This window comes from Eucyclogobius newberryi, unplaced genomic scaffold, assembly GCF_026437365.1.
Source record: "Eucyclogobius newberryi isolate DKJ021-1_F unplaced genomic scaffold, fEucNew1.0.hap1 SCAF_14, whole genome shotgun sequence".
NCBI classification, from domain to species: Eukaryota; Metazoa; Chordata; class Actinopteri; order Gobiiformes; family Gobiidae; genus Eucyclogobius; species Eucyclogobius newberryi.
Window position 1 is genome coordinate 20,525,283 of NW_027315768.1, and position 18,058 is coordinate 20,543,340.

At 40.8% G+C, this 18,058-nt stretch overlaps 1 protein-coding gene across 1 annotated transcript in view; it reads left to right on the forward strand.

Annotated features, from left to right (window-relative positions):
* The first annotated feature begins 689 nt into the window (after positions 1 to 689).
* Positions 690 to 18,058, forward strand: part of itgbl1 (integrin, beta-like 1) — a 39,278-nt gene continuing 21,909 nt past the window's right edge. Inside the window, exons 1-4 of the mRNA XM_072444874.1 lie at positions 690 to 958; positions 3,305 to 3,510; positions 11,878 to 12,024; positions 12,798 to 12,920. Coding sequence (XP_072300975.1) covers positions 867 to 958; positions 3,305 to 3,510; positions 11,878 to 12,024; positions 12,798 to 12,920 — 568 coding nt within the window. The 5' untranslated portion in view covers positions 690 to 866. The remainder of the gene's footprint in view (positions 959 to 3,304; positions 3,511 to 11,877; positions 12,025 to 12,797; positions 12,921 to 18,058) is intronic.

Genomic DNA, 18,058 nt, shown 5'->3' on the forward strand with positions numbered 1-18,058 from the left:
ATCATTAAATTAGAGGCCTAGTCTTTGCGTTCCAGGCAAACTTAATTGCAACTTGTAGGCAACAAATGTTTCCTCTTTTCAATAGTTGCGCTGTATGTAATCTTAAAATGTTCCAGTGTTGCCTGGCATGCCCTTGGGTTTTCATAATTAGGTTACACTTGTGTGTGATTGTAGTATTGTTAAACCAAACTCTACTTTACTTCTACTAGCCTATTACTTCTCTAGCCACAGCTGACCCGGGGCAGAATGACAGAAGTGTGGCTTCAGGTTTTTATTTTATGTATTTATTTGGGTAGTTTATTGCGTTATTTTGCAAATCTTAACAAAAACATACTTTTACCCTTGGAAAAAAAGAAAGTTTAATACAGTTTCAAAATTATTATTTTTTAAATACTCTTATCTCGCTTCATGACTCCCCAGGGGGGCAGACGCCCACTTTGTAAAGCACTGCTGTTGGGGCTGAAGTGTCTTGAAACATAAGCCCTGATGTGAACTGTGACCAAACCATTAACCATTCGGCTATGGCCAACCCTAACAGTATGAAACAAGCACACCTGCAACACATAAAAAACATCTGGAAGAGAGGAAATGGAAAATAGAGTCTGCTTATAATTACATACGAAATTCATCCAGAATTTTCTTTTGCCTATTTTTCTTACTGCCCCGGATTGTATCTGTGCCTGTGGACTAATCCAAGGTACTTGTATGGATAGGACTGTTGGCCTCTGAAGAGACTGGGCCAGCTCAGGCCAGCCTGCTGCTTTTCTTCTCCTTTTCTCCCCTCACTCTCTCTCTGCCTGCTGTCTGTTTTAGGAAAGGGAAATTCCTTCAAGCTACTTTGCCGGAGTAACTGTTGGGATTTAAACATGCACTCAGGGGCTTTGATGCAGTCCGTGCTAGTGCCGTTACTTGTGATCCTGCTCTGTACAGTGGAGGACATTGTGTTACAATCGGTGAGGTGAGTTTCTGCCTAGCATTGTGTATTTCCAGTGTATTCTGTGTGAGAAGAGAGACTTGAAAGCAAATGGGAAGCACAGAGTTTTGCTGACAAAGACAACATTCTGGGAGTTTAGTGTGAGGAATGGTCTGAGTTCATAGAATGCATTCATTGAGTCAGTATATAAAATATTGTCTTTTGTTTACCTTGTGTACTTTGAGAATTAAGTCTAATAAACTAATCACTCTCCTACAGAAGGGAAGCTCAAGTTCAGATAACGTAAACATAAATAATCACTCACCATGAGCCAGAATGTAGAAAGAAATACAAGCAGAATTTTTGTTACAAATAGCTATTATCTCACAAATGTTCTGTATCAAATACCTTACAATGCCTTGCTGGTGCACCTGTTGTACTGAATGCTGTTATACAGTTTGTTGTAAAATAGTATTTTAATGAGAGAGACAGAGAGACGGGAAAACGTATTCCTTTCACTGTTTAACTCTGTCCACCACTTAAAAGGAGCTGGTCTGATCTCAGAAAAGTTTGAACAGTCAAAGAATGTCAGGAAGAATCCAAAAAAAACAAAGCAATGTGAGAAAACTGCATGATGTGAAAATAGAACTTTGCCACGTCTGCTGGAGAGTCAGTTTAATACCATTCCATTAGTTAGCCTAATCTTCTCTGCAAAATGTTGTACTTCCATGGTGTTTGTTCTGTCTTTGTGCAGACTAAATAGATTTTCATTCTCCCTCGACAGCAAGTCAGCATGATGAATTGTCACATTGTTGATATGTTGTTTACTCAAATGAGTGTATTGATTGTCCATTTACAGACTCAAATGTTACTGCAGGTTTGGGGCTGTTTTAGTTCTGACCTGGTTTAGACCAGTGGTGGAAGCCCTCAGTTTTGTTACTTAAATGGTAAATGGTCACATAATGTATAGTGCTTTTCTACTGTCAAGGCACTCAAAGTGCTTTAAATGGTGAGTTGTGTTAAGTGTCTTGGCCATGGACACAACGGCAGTATTCACCTGAGGCAGCTGCAATCGCACCGCCAACCTGTGGGCCAGTGGATCTGACCTCTCTACCAGAGCGGGGGTCAAACCGCTGACCTTCGGATCAGAAGACGAGCACTCTACCACTGAGCTGCTGCCGCCCGTTACTTAAGTAGAAGTATAGATACAGGACCAAAAAAACATGTAAAAGTATCACATATAACAATCTCCTTAAAACATCTTTAAAATGATACTTTAAGAGTAAAAAGTAAAAGTGTCTCGCACAGAGTTTTAATAAAGGCGTGAAATGGGCTAAATAATAAATTTCTCTATGTTTCTAGACTTCTTATTTGCATGTTTTTGGATCAGGACTTGAACTCAAACCCTTTGGACAGGATGTCACCACAAATGTCCTACAAATATTCTTAAATTTCAGTCCTTTTAAAAATAAAGCTGTTGACATATTAAGTACAGTATTAAGTACAGAATTCTGCTTTCAAATGTTATGAGGTAAAAGTAAAAAATATTTACTGTAAATTGCACTTAATAGTGGTGCTCCGATGTAAAAATTTTAGGCGGATACCGATGTTATGGGAAAAGCTTGGGCCGATTGGCAAAATTAGGTCAATATTTTCAATACATTGTTTGTTAATATTATTATTAGTTATTATTATTTCATTATTATTATTTCAAATATTAAAATAGATTTGATCCATCAATCTATTCAAAATAAATAAATATAATATTTTCTAATTTTTAAAATAAAGATCAAATCTATTATTAAAATGTATAGCACCAGATAGAAAACAACTCCCTTCTTTGGGAAAAAAAAGAGAACAGTTTGACAGGACTATGTTTATAGGCAGGTAACTGGTTGTTTTCAGATTCTAGAATGTGATGATGTCATACTGTCAGATGGCTGGCAAGAGTCAGTTTTTCCTATTGATTGTATTGCAATTGTCATGAAATATCTTAAAGGTAAATTCACAAAAGTTTATCTGATGATTTCTATTAGTGACTAGACTCATTAACCTAGCTGCCCCCCCCCCCTAGCTGTATCACGGTAAATTTCATTAGCCTATATAATGCTGTAATGTCATCTGAAACCCTGCAATAGCATGATTATTCTTTATCAGAGTAAAATTTGCCTTCAAAGTTCCATTCTGTGAATTCCCTTTTTTATTTGGATTATTTATCAGACTAACGTATAAAGACACACGAGACATGCCACAGAGTATATCACGATCACAAATTGTAATTAAGGCCTGGAAACATCCCCACTTCCTGGAGCAACAGGCCAGATGTGCTCAACCCACAGTTAACCCTTGACCTCTCACCCCAGTAAACCTCTGCTCCCTGTGTGTCTCTAGCCAGGTGGGAGGAGGTGTGTGCAGGCTGTCGTCAGAAGCATCCACTCGCCGCTGCCGCACGCCTGATAGCAAAGTGTGCAGTGGGAGAGGCACATGTGACTGCGGCATCTGCATCTGCCAAGCCACGGATCCAGGAAAGTTTTATGGGCCTCGTTGTGAATGCCATGACTGGGTCTGTGCCGTACATAATGGGAAAACCTGCAATGGTGAGTGAGGGCATGGAACATGTGGTGCCAAGCACGTAAACATAAACAAACTTTGTTCCAATACAACACTGGCATGGCTCAACTGCCGTGTTACGGAGTTCAAACAATAGGTTTGTTTCATGATACAATTATTATTATACTTATTTCCGTTGTTGTTTTTTTAAACTAGCTGGAACTTCTTACTTTGTTTTAGGGCTTTTAGATTTCATGTGTGTTATGTTGACTGCCATTAGAGGCAATACAACTGGCACTTTACTTAGGTTGGCTAACACAAATCTTTGTTTGAGCCCAGTTCTGTCCTGATGTACTGTAGTTTTGGTTTAGTACTGGTTTAGTCTGGTTTGGGTTTAGTTCCGGTATAGCAGACCTTCTGGTAACCCCTGCCTAGATTATTTAACCCATATCCCGGGACAAATTGTACTCTGGGGGAAAACAACCTAGGCAAGACTAACCCCTCTTGGCCAGACTATGCCCCTGGGCCAGACTATACCCCCTCTGGGTCAGACTATACCCCTCTGGGTCAGACTATACCCTTCTGGGTCAGACTATACCCTTCTGGGTCAGACTATGCTCTGGGTCTTTTTTTACAGTTTACAGGAATTTGCCAAATTCCTGTAAATTTTGTTTAAATATTTCATTGTTGCCCAACTGCTGTTGTGAATTTGGGCGCTAAAAAAATAAATTGAATTTAAGTTGAAAACTGTACCCCTCAGGTACAGAGACTATACCCCTCTTGGCCAGACTGACTCTGTACCAAAATATACACCTCATGTTAATCAATTTCATGTGGTCTTGTAAATTAGTGTTTTTTAGCTGTTTAGCAGTTTTAGCTTTAGTCCATCAATAGCAATTCAATATTTTTATCAAGATACGTTTGTCATTGACCAATTTATAATACAGAATTTGATGAGTGACAAATACATACAGTAAAGAAATATTTTAGAAACGTTTTATTTTATGCAATAATGACAAATGAATAATGACTAATGACAAAAACCCTACAGTACCATATTACTATTTGAAAGTTCGCTCATTTTAAAAAGGCATTTGAACTTAGCTTTACTGCAGTATTTGAAAATATTTACTTTATACTTGCCTTGGCCCCTTTAATCCCAGGTACAGTCCAGATGTGGTATGTACGTTTTAAACAGTGGCGGCTGGTGGTACAAATTATAGGGGGGGCTATTTGACATGACCGTGTTTTTTTTTTTTTTTAAATGTCCAAAATATAATTTTTTAACATTGACTGTATGGATAAATATTTTAAATACACATTTACAACTGAATTAATTAAGTAAACACACTTTATTTCCACTTTTGTTAATGATAAGTTAGAAGTTAAGCGGTACTTAATGCTTAGCGTTAGCCTTAGGCAAGTAATAAACTAAAAAAAACTGCGTGTTTGTTGTCATGGTAACGTAGCACGGGGTTTGACAGATCACATGTCTCGGCTCGGACTGATACGAAATCAGCCGCTTTCAACACAAATTAAGCATCAAACAGTTGAGCAGCTCATTCTGAGTCCTTTTGGACGTACCTTTTGTCACAGACGTCTGTAGATGCAGTTTTAAGACGTAAACATGTGCACATGTCTGTGTCTCTAGCGTAAAAAGCGTAGCTCCATGGCGTAACTACTACGTTCAAAAGGGCGCTTTCTGGAGAGCCCCAAAGTCGCTATTTTCCCATGGAGAAAACCATAGTGACGTAGTCACTTTTGATTGTGATTTGATTGGCTAAAAATCCCCATTTATTTTCTATGGGGCTCTGGGGCTCTATTCAAATCGCCCCACGGCTACGTAGAAAAGTGACGCAGGCTGCGCCAGGCAGCAGACCATGTGCCGCGCAAACAAAGTATACATCTATATGTATTTATAGATATATATATATGGATATACATTATTATTTTACATATTTACACTAACAAGAATATAAGATATTTTTGAATGAATTATATTGTTTTTAGACACAAAATAAATTGACATAGTTGGCAGATTGACAGAGGGGGCGGCGCCCCAGCGCCCTTAATGGACCGGCCGCTGCTGGTTTTAAACTAGGTTCAGGTTAATTTTTGTTCCAATTTCAATGTTGTGTGAGACAAATGTGAAATGACTATCAAATTACCCACAGGAGTGCTGAAATACTCCTTTACGCCCGTATTTGAAAGATTACAACATTACTCCTGATATTATAATTTTCCATATCTTCAAAACATAGGAGACATTATAGTACCAGCAGTGTACATTTGATTCACACACAAACATTAGCTTTGCATATAATAGGCTTAATTGGTGTTTCTTGCCACCCAAATGTACAAAGTCAGACCATATCAGACATTTATAATAGAAATATATTTCTATCATCTTTTGTGCAGTGCCCTCTATAGTCACTGGGCTATGAGCTATCAGGTCATAATGGAGACAGGTGTGCCTCAAGAACAGGTCTAATAGAGATATATGTGTATATGTGTATATGTGTGTTGGGTGGTGGGTTGGGGGTTTGGCGGCTGACTGATTTATTTGGGAAGACAAGTTGGCGCCTGTGAGGTGCTCATTATGGTTCAGCAGTCTGGAGAAAGACGGCCCTGCTCCACTCTGATAATGGGGTTTCACTCACGGCTACGATGGTTGCAATTGCTAGCCCAGTGCATCCATAAAGGCAGGAGTTTTCAAACCGGGTCCAGGCTAGGCACACATATTGATCTGTATCCCTTTCAAACTGACACACACACAAAGTGCACAATCGTAAGCACACGCTAGTGGGGTTTTAAAGCAAAGGGAAGAATAAGCTCCTCTTGAGATCTCCAATGGCCCGTGCAGTATGCCGGGTCCGCTGTGTGAGATCAGCAGCCAATTTCTCTCCCCGAGGCTCCCTTATCTCCGCCTCTCACTGCCACCTGATAACATCAAATCATGTGTTTTTCTTCTATACTGGCATTGAAATGTCCCTTTGCTCTTTACCAGGATATTTGTTTTCACTCATTCAAAACAAACCTTAAGCATGGTGAAAACTGGTTATGGATTTACAGTATGTTTGGTTATCCTTACTTGATCCAACAATATCAAAATGAAAAGAGTCCAGCCAAGGTCAGATTCAAGGTCAGATTCATAGCTTTAACAAGATGGGCAGGGTGGAGAGCAATTGTTCACTGGGCACATAACCAAACATACCGTACATCTATAACCAGTTTGCACTATGCTTAAGGTTGTGTTATGTTCCCAGTCAATGATTGCACTCCACCCTTCTTCTTCTTAAAGCTATGAATCCAACCTTGAATCTGACCCTTTTCATTTTTCCAACTCTTTTAATTTTTGTATTGTTGGATCAAGTCTCAAGTTGTGAGAAAGCATATTGACCTAAATAGGCAAACCAGAATTTGTGGCTATGGTCTTCTTTTACACTTTGGGGGGTTAAATTACGTTGCATTATTGAATTTAAAGCAGGCAGATGTTGCATTATAGACTTATAGTGTCATAATTTGTTTGGCTTGTAAATGTATTATTATTGTACATTATTGGTATAAAATGTCGCACTTGTAGTTACATTTATAATAAATTGCTCTTATTTTGAATAAATAAAATTGTGCATTTATTTAAGTATTTATGAGAGGTTCTGTCTATAGGAGTTTTGTTTATAATTGTTTTTCTATTAAGAGCTTTCTATAAGTTATCTGTTCTCCTGCTTCTGTATCTACTTGCGTTGCAACACCGAAATGTTATTCTATGTTCCATCCCATCAACCGAAACACTACTAATTGTTTCTGGTTTTCTAACATATTAGGCCAATTGTTACAAGTACAAAGCAAACAAGAGGGGAGACCAAGCACAGCCCTGTCTCCCTCTTTTTCAGAGTAAGTGGGTAATTTTAATTCTTGACGTTTGACTGTTGTAAGGAGCCCCATGTTGTCCTGGGTCTGTAGTTTATTGATAAATCTTGTTTGATCATTGTGAATTAAATTTGGGAGTATTTGCGCTATTCATTTGGACATGATAGAGGCGTGTACGTAAGTCCATATTCAAGATACTGATTGGTCCAGATGAGGCACAATCAAGTCGATACTTTCCTTCTTTAGGTATTAGAGATACGGTGGCTTCTTTTTAACTTAGAGGAATCGAAAAGAAAATGTACTATTTAAAATGAAAAAGGCTGTTTATTTTAGTTGAGCAAACTGATAAATACAGCCATGCTTAAGATCTTGAAAATCAGATGCCCAAAACAAATAGAAAAGCAAAACCATACCGCAGTTTTCCTCACAAACGCAGCAAAACTTGCTCATTGTTGACAAATCCCATCTTGTCATGGTACTGGATGTCTCCTTTGAGCCTTGCAGTGTGCAGCTATCGTTCCATATCTCTGTGATTCAGGAACCACATGATCAGGCTGCGTGGTGGATCGGTGTCTCCTTTTCTTTTGCCGAGCAGGTCAAGGATTCCCACAAGTCTTGGAATGTTTCTGCAAGACCTGCAAGGACTCCAAATCCATAAGTTTATTCTTCATAGTCTCATTCTTCGCCTGCGGTTTTCCCACGTCTTCTCTTAGTTCCCTCAGCTCATCCATATTGTCGAACAACTTTTCCAATAATTCATTCAGAAATTACCAATTTGACGACAAAATTCAAATTGGGATCAGATCCCTTTAGTGATATTTTGGTGAGCTTAAAAGCACAGTACCTGATTTTTACTGTCTTAAATTTATGACTCACTTACCTAATTCCGAGCAACTAAATTATTCATGGCAATGGGTATTTTAGTGCTTTTCACAACTTTCAAAGACTAGCGTGAAGTTTACCCGGGGTAATAACAACTATCATGCTAACAGCGCACTTCCTGCTTTGGGGAGAATAAAACACGCTTATTTCAGAAGCACGTCCGGGCGCCGCCATACGTTGTAATCCTGCCGACCTCAAGAGAAAATAAGGCACAGACTAAAAAGCCGTTGTGGGGCTGACCACGGAATTGGTGCATTTTTGACTTGTTGGTGCAGGAACATTGGATATTTTACACAAACCAATCTACTTAATAGCATAATTAGACTTTTCCCTTGTCCTCCATTCAAACCAATGGAATTTTCACTGGACTGGGTGTGAGATTACAATGGCAGTGCCGATCACCAAGGAAAAGAGGAAAAAGTGGGTGGGGCGGAATAAGGTCAATAGGTACAGACAGCCCACAGCAGTCACAGCTGCTTTTACAATATATGTGTACTGCGGTTAAACAGATTTGACTTTACATGAAAAAAATTACATACAGACCCTACATATTGCTTCCCTATTGATTGCAGATGTTCAAACTTGGTCATCCATGGTCATGCTATGAGTGAGTGACAGGTGGATTATTAGAAGATGGCTTTAGTCATATGAAGATAAAATATGTACATGAACCAAGATTACATTTAATACACGATAGACTGTAGGAAAAATGTGGATCTGATTTTTTTTTTTTTTTTTTTTACCACATCAGCCACTCCTACTGAAACTGAAATAATGCCTTTTTTGTATTGGAATAATATGAGCACAGGCTAACTACATTAAGTGTTCCGACTGTTCCAGGCACTTAAATGTTCGGTGCACATGTGGCTCTGTTTCCATTCTCCATTTCACAGGCTGCATTTTCCCTCTTTTGATAAGCCACATGAAAAGCCTGCCCTTTTCTTCTCGTCGTCCTCTTCCCTCTTCCCTCTTCCCTCTATCCTCTCTCTAACCCTTTCACTGTCATCAAGGTGTTTTTTTTCTTCCTGTTTGACTGCTGTCTGCTTCAGTTCCAACCATTCATCACGTTTTTTTCTCCATTATCAAAGACACAAAGGGAGACGGCCAAGGTGCTGCAGGCAAAGCAATGTCACAATGTATAATCTTTATCATCAACACAGTATTACAAAATAATTAGGGAGGGTGTATAATTAAGCTTGGTTTGATATGATGTACAATTGATTTGCTATGGATTTGATTTGGCAATAGTTTACAGAAATAGTCTGTGACCAAAAGTAATAATAATGACATTTCCTGACTCATTTAATTATGGGTACATTCAGTAGAATCCTATTACATAATCCTATCTCTGAGACACATGTTTTTTTTATTCTTATGGCTCAGAGTGTAGCCTTGTTTTATCTGCTTTAGCCACAACTTTTCAAAGCATCTGTTTTTTTGTTCAGCCCTTGGTCTTCCTGACCTCGAATCAGAGAAGATCGCACTGCAGGGTGTTTTAGGTTGGACATGGCTTGGCTGCTTCTGATCAAAGACCTCCAAGAGCGGTTGTCAGAATTACGTAAATGTTCAACTTTAGTGCAGATCAATTATTTATAAAAACTGCATTTTGTTTTTGCTGAGCATGTTTATGCTTTATCCAGTAGTGTATCTTTAAAAGGCCAATAATAAGTAGTACAGAAAGTACAGTACAAATTTGCTGGGCTGTTACAGCCATTATATAGTTCACCTTAGTATTTTCTTTTACAACTTTTGATGCACCTTCGCTTCAATATTGGTGGAGCTGGGCAGTGTGCCTTGTGAGTCACATAATGATTCCAGTGTGGGCTGCAAAGGAGAAAAAGCCACTTTAGTCTGTCCAACTCTGCTACTCAGCGGCTGTTTGGATTGGCCAATTACAGCGTCCAAAGGCTGCTTGCTGAAAAAGTACATTGCTGTGATCAGTGCTGGAGTGGCTTAAAACCCCCCTCTGAGATACAGGCAGGATATGAGAGACTCACTAAAGTAGACAGGCCCTATATAAGGAAATGTAAAAGCCAAAGGATGAAGCAGCAGGCCTTCATTCAGGGGCCGCAGAAACAGAGAATATTTTATTACCTGCGACAGGTGTCTCTGTGATATTTCCCATTAAACAGGGCCTGACGCCCTATTGTTTCACGCACCACGGCCCCCAGGGAGAGGAGACACAGCCAAATAATTACTTGCTGAAATGAGCAATTGTGTTGTGGAGAACATGATCCACACGGAGTAAGTGAGAAAATGTCACTTGAAAACATCAGGTGCTAGTATAGGACAGCAGTAAAGCACAGAATTAAATTGCTTTATTTTCTCTTGTTGGGGGGGGGGGGTAATAAATCAAACATATTCTAAAGATCGAAAAACTCAGTAATCTTAATCAAATCAATACAGGCAAATTTACTTGTTTGTCATGAATATCAGAAAAGAACTTTCAATCCTGCACAAGAAATTGCTTTATAACTTTTAAGCTCTTCTCTATTACTGAGATTATACAACAAACAATCAATGTCTTTGTTTATCTTCTTTTCAATATCACACATTGTTTTTCATTAATGAAGCTGCTAAATTTAAGACCTGATATAACGGGCTCGCTGTATGAGTCATCATTGTCACCTCATCACCAGTTAATCGCTGTAAATTCACATCACCGGTTATTATTGTCATTTATGTCAACATAAACACAGCCCCTGCTCAGTCCTAACGCAGGAATGAAGAGATTGGGTGGATTCCTGTGCTGCTCAAATATGCATGCGTGGGATGAACTCTGACACCCCCATACCTCTAGAGTTACTGCTGCGGAAGTAATGAAAGAGATAAATGTTGTAGACAGTTAGCGGCCCACACATGTAAACTTGTCTTAGGGGAAATGGGCAGTTTATCTGGAATGGATTGTCAAGGGAGGATTAATGTTATGACTATTATCCAGAGGATCCACAAATTGTTCTCAATAAAGATATACTGTTACCTTTAAATAGTATAACATAATTTAAAGCAAACAGTTGCAACCCAAATAATTACTGATGGTGTAAGCGTTAACATAATTCTGGTGAACATAATTCTGGTGAACATAATTCTGGTGAACATTATGTCGGATGTTTAGAGCAACATTTGATTTACAGTTTCTATTTGATGAGTTAAAACAATTGATTTTGCGTTAATTGTGGTATTTCCAGTTTTTCTCTTTTTCTCTTATGGTGTCAGAAAACTACTCTACTTTTTCAGGAGTGTCTAGAATAGGGTTGATTAAAGGAAGGGATAGGATAGGTCTCTGGTAATGAGTGATGACCAGCCCTTGAAAAGGACACTGCGTTTACATGGCAGGCATGTCAGGAGATGATTGAGATGCACACGGCCCTTAGAGAGATCTATTAAACATCCTTCTTTTGAATAGAATGAGTCCTCCTGTTTTTCATGTTGCTCAGCACCAGGGAAGGATGAGAAACTGTCTGTGGCGTGTCCAATAATACTAACAAGAAGTTGTCAGTGTGACTCACTAATTTGCACATATAAAATTTGAATTTCAAACTGCACTTTAGACTTTGCATTACAGAGAAAATCACATCGACCTTTCGCTCTTGAGGATCCTTGTGTCCATAGAGTGAATTTCTGATTTGCTGTGACATGAACTGTGCTGCTTTCCCCATCAGACCAAGGCTACTGCGACTGTGGGACGTGTGAGTGTGATGAAGGCTGGTTTGGTGAGGCCTGCCAGTTCCAGGAAGACTGTACCCTCTCAGGCAAGAAAAGCAAAGAGCTCTGCAAAAACCCGCAAGGAGTCGTCTGCTCCAACAGAGGTGCACACCACACTGTTTTTGTATTTAGAGCAATACTGCATTCATTATATGGACTTGTGCATATTTAATGAATGAAGCAAAATTACATTGAACTTGATGCTCATTGGATGATTTGTCAGAAGTAATATTTTTCCCAATTAATTTCATATAATGTTTTCTCTTCAACTGAAAAACAGTACACATTTCAATAAAACCAAGTGAGTATTATTATTATCTCAGTACCTATTTTCCTAAGTTCACCAATATTAATTAAAAAAACAACATTTGCCCTTGACTTCATATATTCACAGCATTTTTACCTGTCACTCACTATTTTATTGGGGTTTAAAATGGGATATTCTAGCTCATTGTTCCGTAAATATATACACAAAGTCAGGAAACAATGACATTGACAACAGGTTTTCTTCTGACCCTGGTTGCAAATCCTTCATGACGGACCCTGTCTTGTAAGTCTACACATCTTGAATCTTTTTGAAGCGTTTTGGCCCAGTCTGACCTTACTGTAAAACAGAAATAATTACACTATTGTACTGTTTCTAAAGTAAGTATGGTCAAATCATGTCTACTACTTAATATGCTGCCTGCAAGGCGAGTGACAAATGCAGACCATTAAATGTTGAATACAAATCCAATGTAATTCTGACTCAAGTCTAACAATATGGCAAAAAAGCCTTTTCTTTTTTTTATTCTTCGACAGCTGCAGCCCATCTGTGTATTGTGATCAGAGCAGCCGTTCCTTGTGCTGTAGTGGGTAACTGTGACTTCTTTTCCAGGCACTTGTAACTGTGGCAGCTGCCTGTGTCACAGTGAGGACAACAGGGGCCTGATTACGGGACAGTTCTGTGAGTGTGATGACAGCGAGTGTTTGGACGAGGACAGTGGAGAGGTGTGTGGAGGTATGGCCCCACTCAAAACCCTTTTATTCATCAACAGGCTTTTATAAAGAACACAAAACACAAAACGTGACCAGAGCATTAGACAGTATGAAAAAGAGCACACGCATTACAAAAACGTGACACACTTAACATTTTCCAAATCCATCTTCCGTGTGTCTGTTACAATGTCAGTCCAGTCCTTGTGTGTGGGTGCAGATTGTGTCATCCTTTTTAGGCCCGAGCCCCAACAGGGCGGAGGGCCTATTGCTCCGTTGCAACTGTCTGACCAAACATGCGGGCTGCGCCCGCATGTTTGGTACCCCGTCGCCCCTGGCAAGTACAGTGAACTAGCCCATGCCGAAGGCATGGATCATGCATACTTACTCCTGCTATGACAGAAATAGTCAACAATTAGTGAATGGGCGTATCGGGAAGGCTTAGAGCTTTCAAACGATGTATAATTTGTTGTTATAGTGGAAACGGCTATATTGTTTTTGCTAAAAATATTATTATTAGGCCCGAGCCCCAGCAGGGCGGAGGGCCTATTGCTCCCGCAACGCTGCCGAAGGCAGCGTTGCAACTGTCTGACCAAACATGCGGGCGCAGTCCGCATGTTTGGTACCCCGTCGCCCCTGGCAAGTACAGTGAACTAGCCCATGCCGAAGGCATGGATCATGCATACTTACTCCTGCTATGACAGAAATAGTCAACAATTAGTGAATGGGCGTAGCCCATTCACTAATTGTTGACAACAGCAGCGCGAAGCGCTGCATTCCTCCAAAAACCCTCCTGGCATCGTCCCGTACGCGAGAATCCATGCCGCAGGCATGGGCCATCCTTGTATCTGCTCAAATCAATGGAAGTCTATGGGGAGTGGGCGGGGCATCCCGACGGAATAGGGAGTGACGAGCGCGTAAGCGCTCGTAATGATGATTCCACCCCATGGCGGCATCGGGAAGGCTTAGAGCTTTCAAACGATGTATAATTTGTTGTTATAGTGGAAACGGCTATATTGTTTTTGCTAAAAACATTATTATTAGGCCCGAGCGCCACAAGCTGGCGAGAGGCCTATTAATCTCGTAAGGCCGTGCGAAGCACGGCTGCGAAAGTGCGCACGTAGTGCGCACGAAATCGAGCGCGAAGCGCTCGCCCACTTCCAAACACTCACTAACGCACTCCTTCACTCATGCACGCCCCGTGCATACTAATTAGTAGTAGGAAAATGGAACATTACCGTTGTAAACGGGCGAAGCCCGTGCAAAAGTGCGCACTAAACGAGCACTTTACATTGAGATGACGACCGCGAAGCGGTCGTCATCCCCATATAAAGCACTCATTTGCGCTAAGTACCTCACGAATACGTTCCCCATCTCTTGCATGTTCCGTGCATATAAGCATGTAATGCAAAAAATGAACATTATTACTGTATAGAGGGCCAAAAACACAAAGTAGGCGGAGCCCACTCAAAATTAACGAAAGTACCCGTCAGTGACCAGGGACCCACACCATGAGGTAGGAAAGCGCGAGCGCTTTCCGAAAATGTATAGTTTATGATATTTGGAAAATGGGAAACATTGTTTTCGCATCGGAATATTATTAGGCCCGAGCCCCAGCAGGGCGGAGGGCCTATTGCTCCCGCAACGCTGCCGAAGGCAGCGTTGCAACTGTCTGACCAAACATGCGGGCGCAGCCCGCATGTTTGGTACCCCGTCGCCCCTGGCAAGTACAGTGAACTAGCCCATGCCGAAGGCATGGATCATGCATACTTACTCCTGCTATGACAGAAATAGTCAACAATTAGTGAATGGGCGTAGCCCATTCACTAATTGTTGACAACAGCAGCGCGAAGCGCTACATTCCTCCAAAAACCCTCCTGGCATCGTCCCGTACGCGAGAGTCCATGCCGCAGGCATGGGCCATGCTTGTATCTGCTCAAATCAATGGAAGTCTATGGGGAGTGGGCGGGGCATCCCGACAGAATAGGGAGTGACGAGCGCGTAAGCGCTCGTAATGATGATTCCACCCCATGACGGCATCGGGAAGGCTTAGAGCTTTCAAACGATGTATAATTTGTTGTTATAGTGGAAACGGCTATATTGTTTTTGCTAAAAATATTATTATTAGGCCCGAGCGCCACAAGCTGGCGAGAGGCCTATTAATCTCGTAAGGCCGTGCGAAGCACGGCTGCGAAAGTGCGCACGTAGTGCGCACGAAATCGAGCGCGAAGCGCTCGCCCACTTCCAAACACTCACTAACGCACTCCTCCACTCATGCACGCCCCGTGCATACTAATTAGTAGTAGGAAAATGGAACATTACCGTTGTAAACGGGCGAAGCCCGTGCAAAAGTGCGCACTAAACGAGCACTTTACATTGAGATGACGACCGCGAAGCGGTCGTCATCCCCATATAAAGCACTCATTTGCGCTAAGTAGCTCACGAATACGTTCCCCATCTCTTGCATGTTCCGTTCATATAAACATGTAATGCAAAAATTGAACATTATTACTGTATAGAGGGCCAAAAACACAAAGTGGGCGGAGCCCACTCAAAATTAACGAAAGTACCCGTCAGTGACCAGGGACCCACACCATGAGGTAGGAAAGCGCGAGCGCTTTCCGAAAATGTATAGTTTATGATATTTGAAAAATGGGAAACATTGTTTTCGCATCGGAATATTATTCTTTCTTCTTCTCGGGACCAACCCCCCTATTTTTCACCCAGTGAACATTGACGAAAAGTCACAAAAATGTTCACACCTCTAAAAATCGTGCCTCTCTACATTCTGGCTATTTCCCTTTTCTAAAACAAAAAAAACTGGCGCGTCAGCGCCCCCAAATGTACCAAAAATGCATTGAGAGATGGGAAATGACCCAAAAAAAATCTGATCGTAGAATCATGAAATTTGGCGCCGAGGTAGATGGTGACAAGAGAAGTAAAAAATATTATTACGGCAACGCCGTCCACCCAACCAAATGTCGGCCATATTGGTTCAAAAATGGCTAAACATGACTTCGGAGTTTTTCCAAACGTCGTACTTTTACGAACTCCTCCCAGGGCGTTGGCTCTAAAAAGCTGAAATTTGGTGAAAATTTTACTGAGGAGTGGGACATCAAAAGTTATCCAAATTACATTGATACCTGTCACGGTCTCTGTGCGGCAAAGCCGCAAACTGTAGCTAGAATTTCAGAAATCTCCCTTATTTAAAATTTCTGCCGTTTGCGCAGATAAAGTCCGAATTGCGTCAAATTAGAATCAGTTGTTAAACTCTTTGCCCTAAACCTACTTGAAGTGAAATAAATTCATTTGGCGCCACAGCGCCCCCTACAGATTTTATATGGAGGTTAAATGTTTAGTTTTGCGAAATTATATGAAATTTGACACACAACTCAATTTTGGCAACCGCATCAAAAAAGTCAATGAGACCCATGTCATAATTGTTATGGCGTTGCCGTAACGATGACCGAAACCTTTCATGTTATTCCAATGGGGAAATCGCCAGAACATGTTTACACTTTAGACTTTCACAAACTCCTCCCAGGGCGTTAGACATATTAACCTGAAATTTGGTGAGACTCATCTTCAGGACCATCAAAAGTTATCCACATTTTCATTCAAAGAGTTACGGTGTCTGTGCGGCAAAGCCGCACATTTTGCCAAGAATTCAAAATAAAATAGCTTTTTGATGGTAAAACAAAGGGGAGAAGATGTGACAGCGTCACAGATTCAGCAGTAGGCGTAAGGAAAGGACAATTGGGGCGCGTTAGCGCCCCCTCCTCTTGCGGCGTGGCGGCGGTGTGGCGAGGGCCGATCATTGCCGCTTGCGGCTATATTTTTTATTATTTTTCTTGTTCTTCTGCTTTTTGAGCTCTAATTTGACCCCCTGAACATGCTCAAAAACTCACCAAACTTTACCCAAAATTCAAAATCGGCGAAAAATTTTGTTTTTTCTGGGCCATTTTTTTTTTCGTTAAAAAATGGCGCGACAGCGCCACCGACAAAAGTCAAAATACATTGCGCCTATGGGAGACGCCCCGAGGTCAACTTTGGCGTAAAGCTACGAAATTCGGGACACGCATTCCTCTCGTGAGGACAAAAAAAAAATATCATTGTGGCCACGCCCCCAGACTTACCCTATGCCCGCAGTCTTCCTTTGAAAATGAAAACACACTGTGTTAGCCATTTTGTTCACGTCAAACTTTGACGAACTCCTCCTAGGGCGTTTTGCCCACCGACTTCAAAATCGGCGGACGTCCTCTGGACAAGTGGGGCATCTAAAGTTATTCAATTTTTTGAGATACCTTTAACGGTCTGTGTGCGGCGCAGCCGCAAAGTTGGACAACTTAATTTGGAATATTGCAGATCTAAAAAATGTTCCCATTTGATCAAAACAAGTCCGATTAGGACCAAATTTGAATCAGTTGTTCAACTTTCTAGTTTGGACCAGTTTATGATGACAAAATTTAAATGGGCGCGATAGCGCCCCCTACAGAGTGACCTTTAAATTAACATTGAAGGTCAAAAATTAGTTCTACCAACATTTTCTAAACTTTACCCAAAATTCTATTTTGGCGTCCCGATCAAAAAAGCCAATCAGACAAATGCCTTAATTTTTACGGCGTAGTCGTAACGATGACATAAACCTCCCATGTTATCCCTATGGGAAAACCGCTAAATCTCTCGAATATCCACATTTTTCCGTTTCACACTTTAACGAATTCCTCCTAGTGCGTTTTGCCCACCGACCTCAAAATCGGTGTACGTCCCCTAGACAAGTGGGGCATCTAAAGTTATGCAAATTTTAAGGATAGCTTTTACGGTCTCTGTGCGACGGAGCCGCAAACGTTTCCCAGAATTCTGACTATTTGGCCTTCAGAGTGGCCTATAAACAGTAGAGTTTTTCCAAATGACATTATATTTTGCACAAAATTCTAATTTGCCATCCTGATCATAAAGTATGAGAGCCAGAGTCATATTTTGTACGGCGTAACCGTAGCGATGACAGAAACATCCCATGTTATCCTTATGGGAAAATCGTAGAATCGCTCAAATCACCACATTTTTACGCTTCACACTTTAACAAACTCCTCCTAGGGCGATTGTCCGATCAAGTTCATATTTGGAAAATATCATCTACACAAGTGGGGCATCAAAACTTAT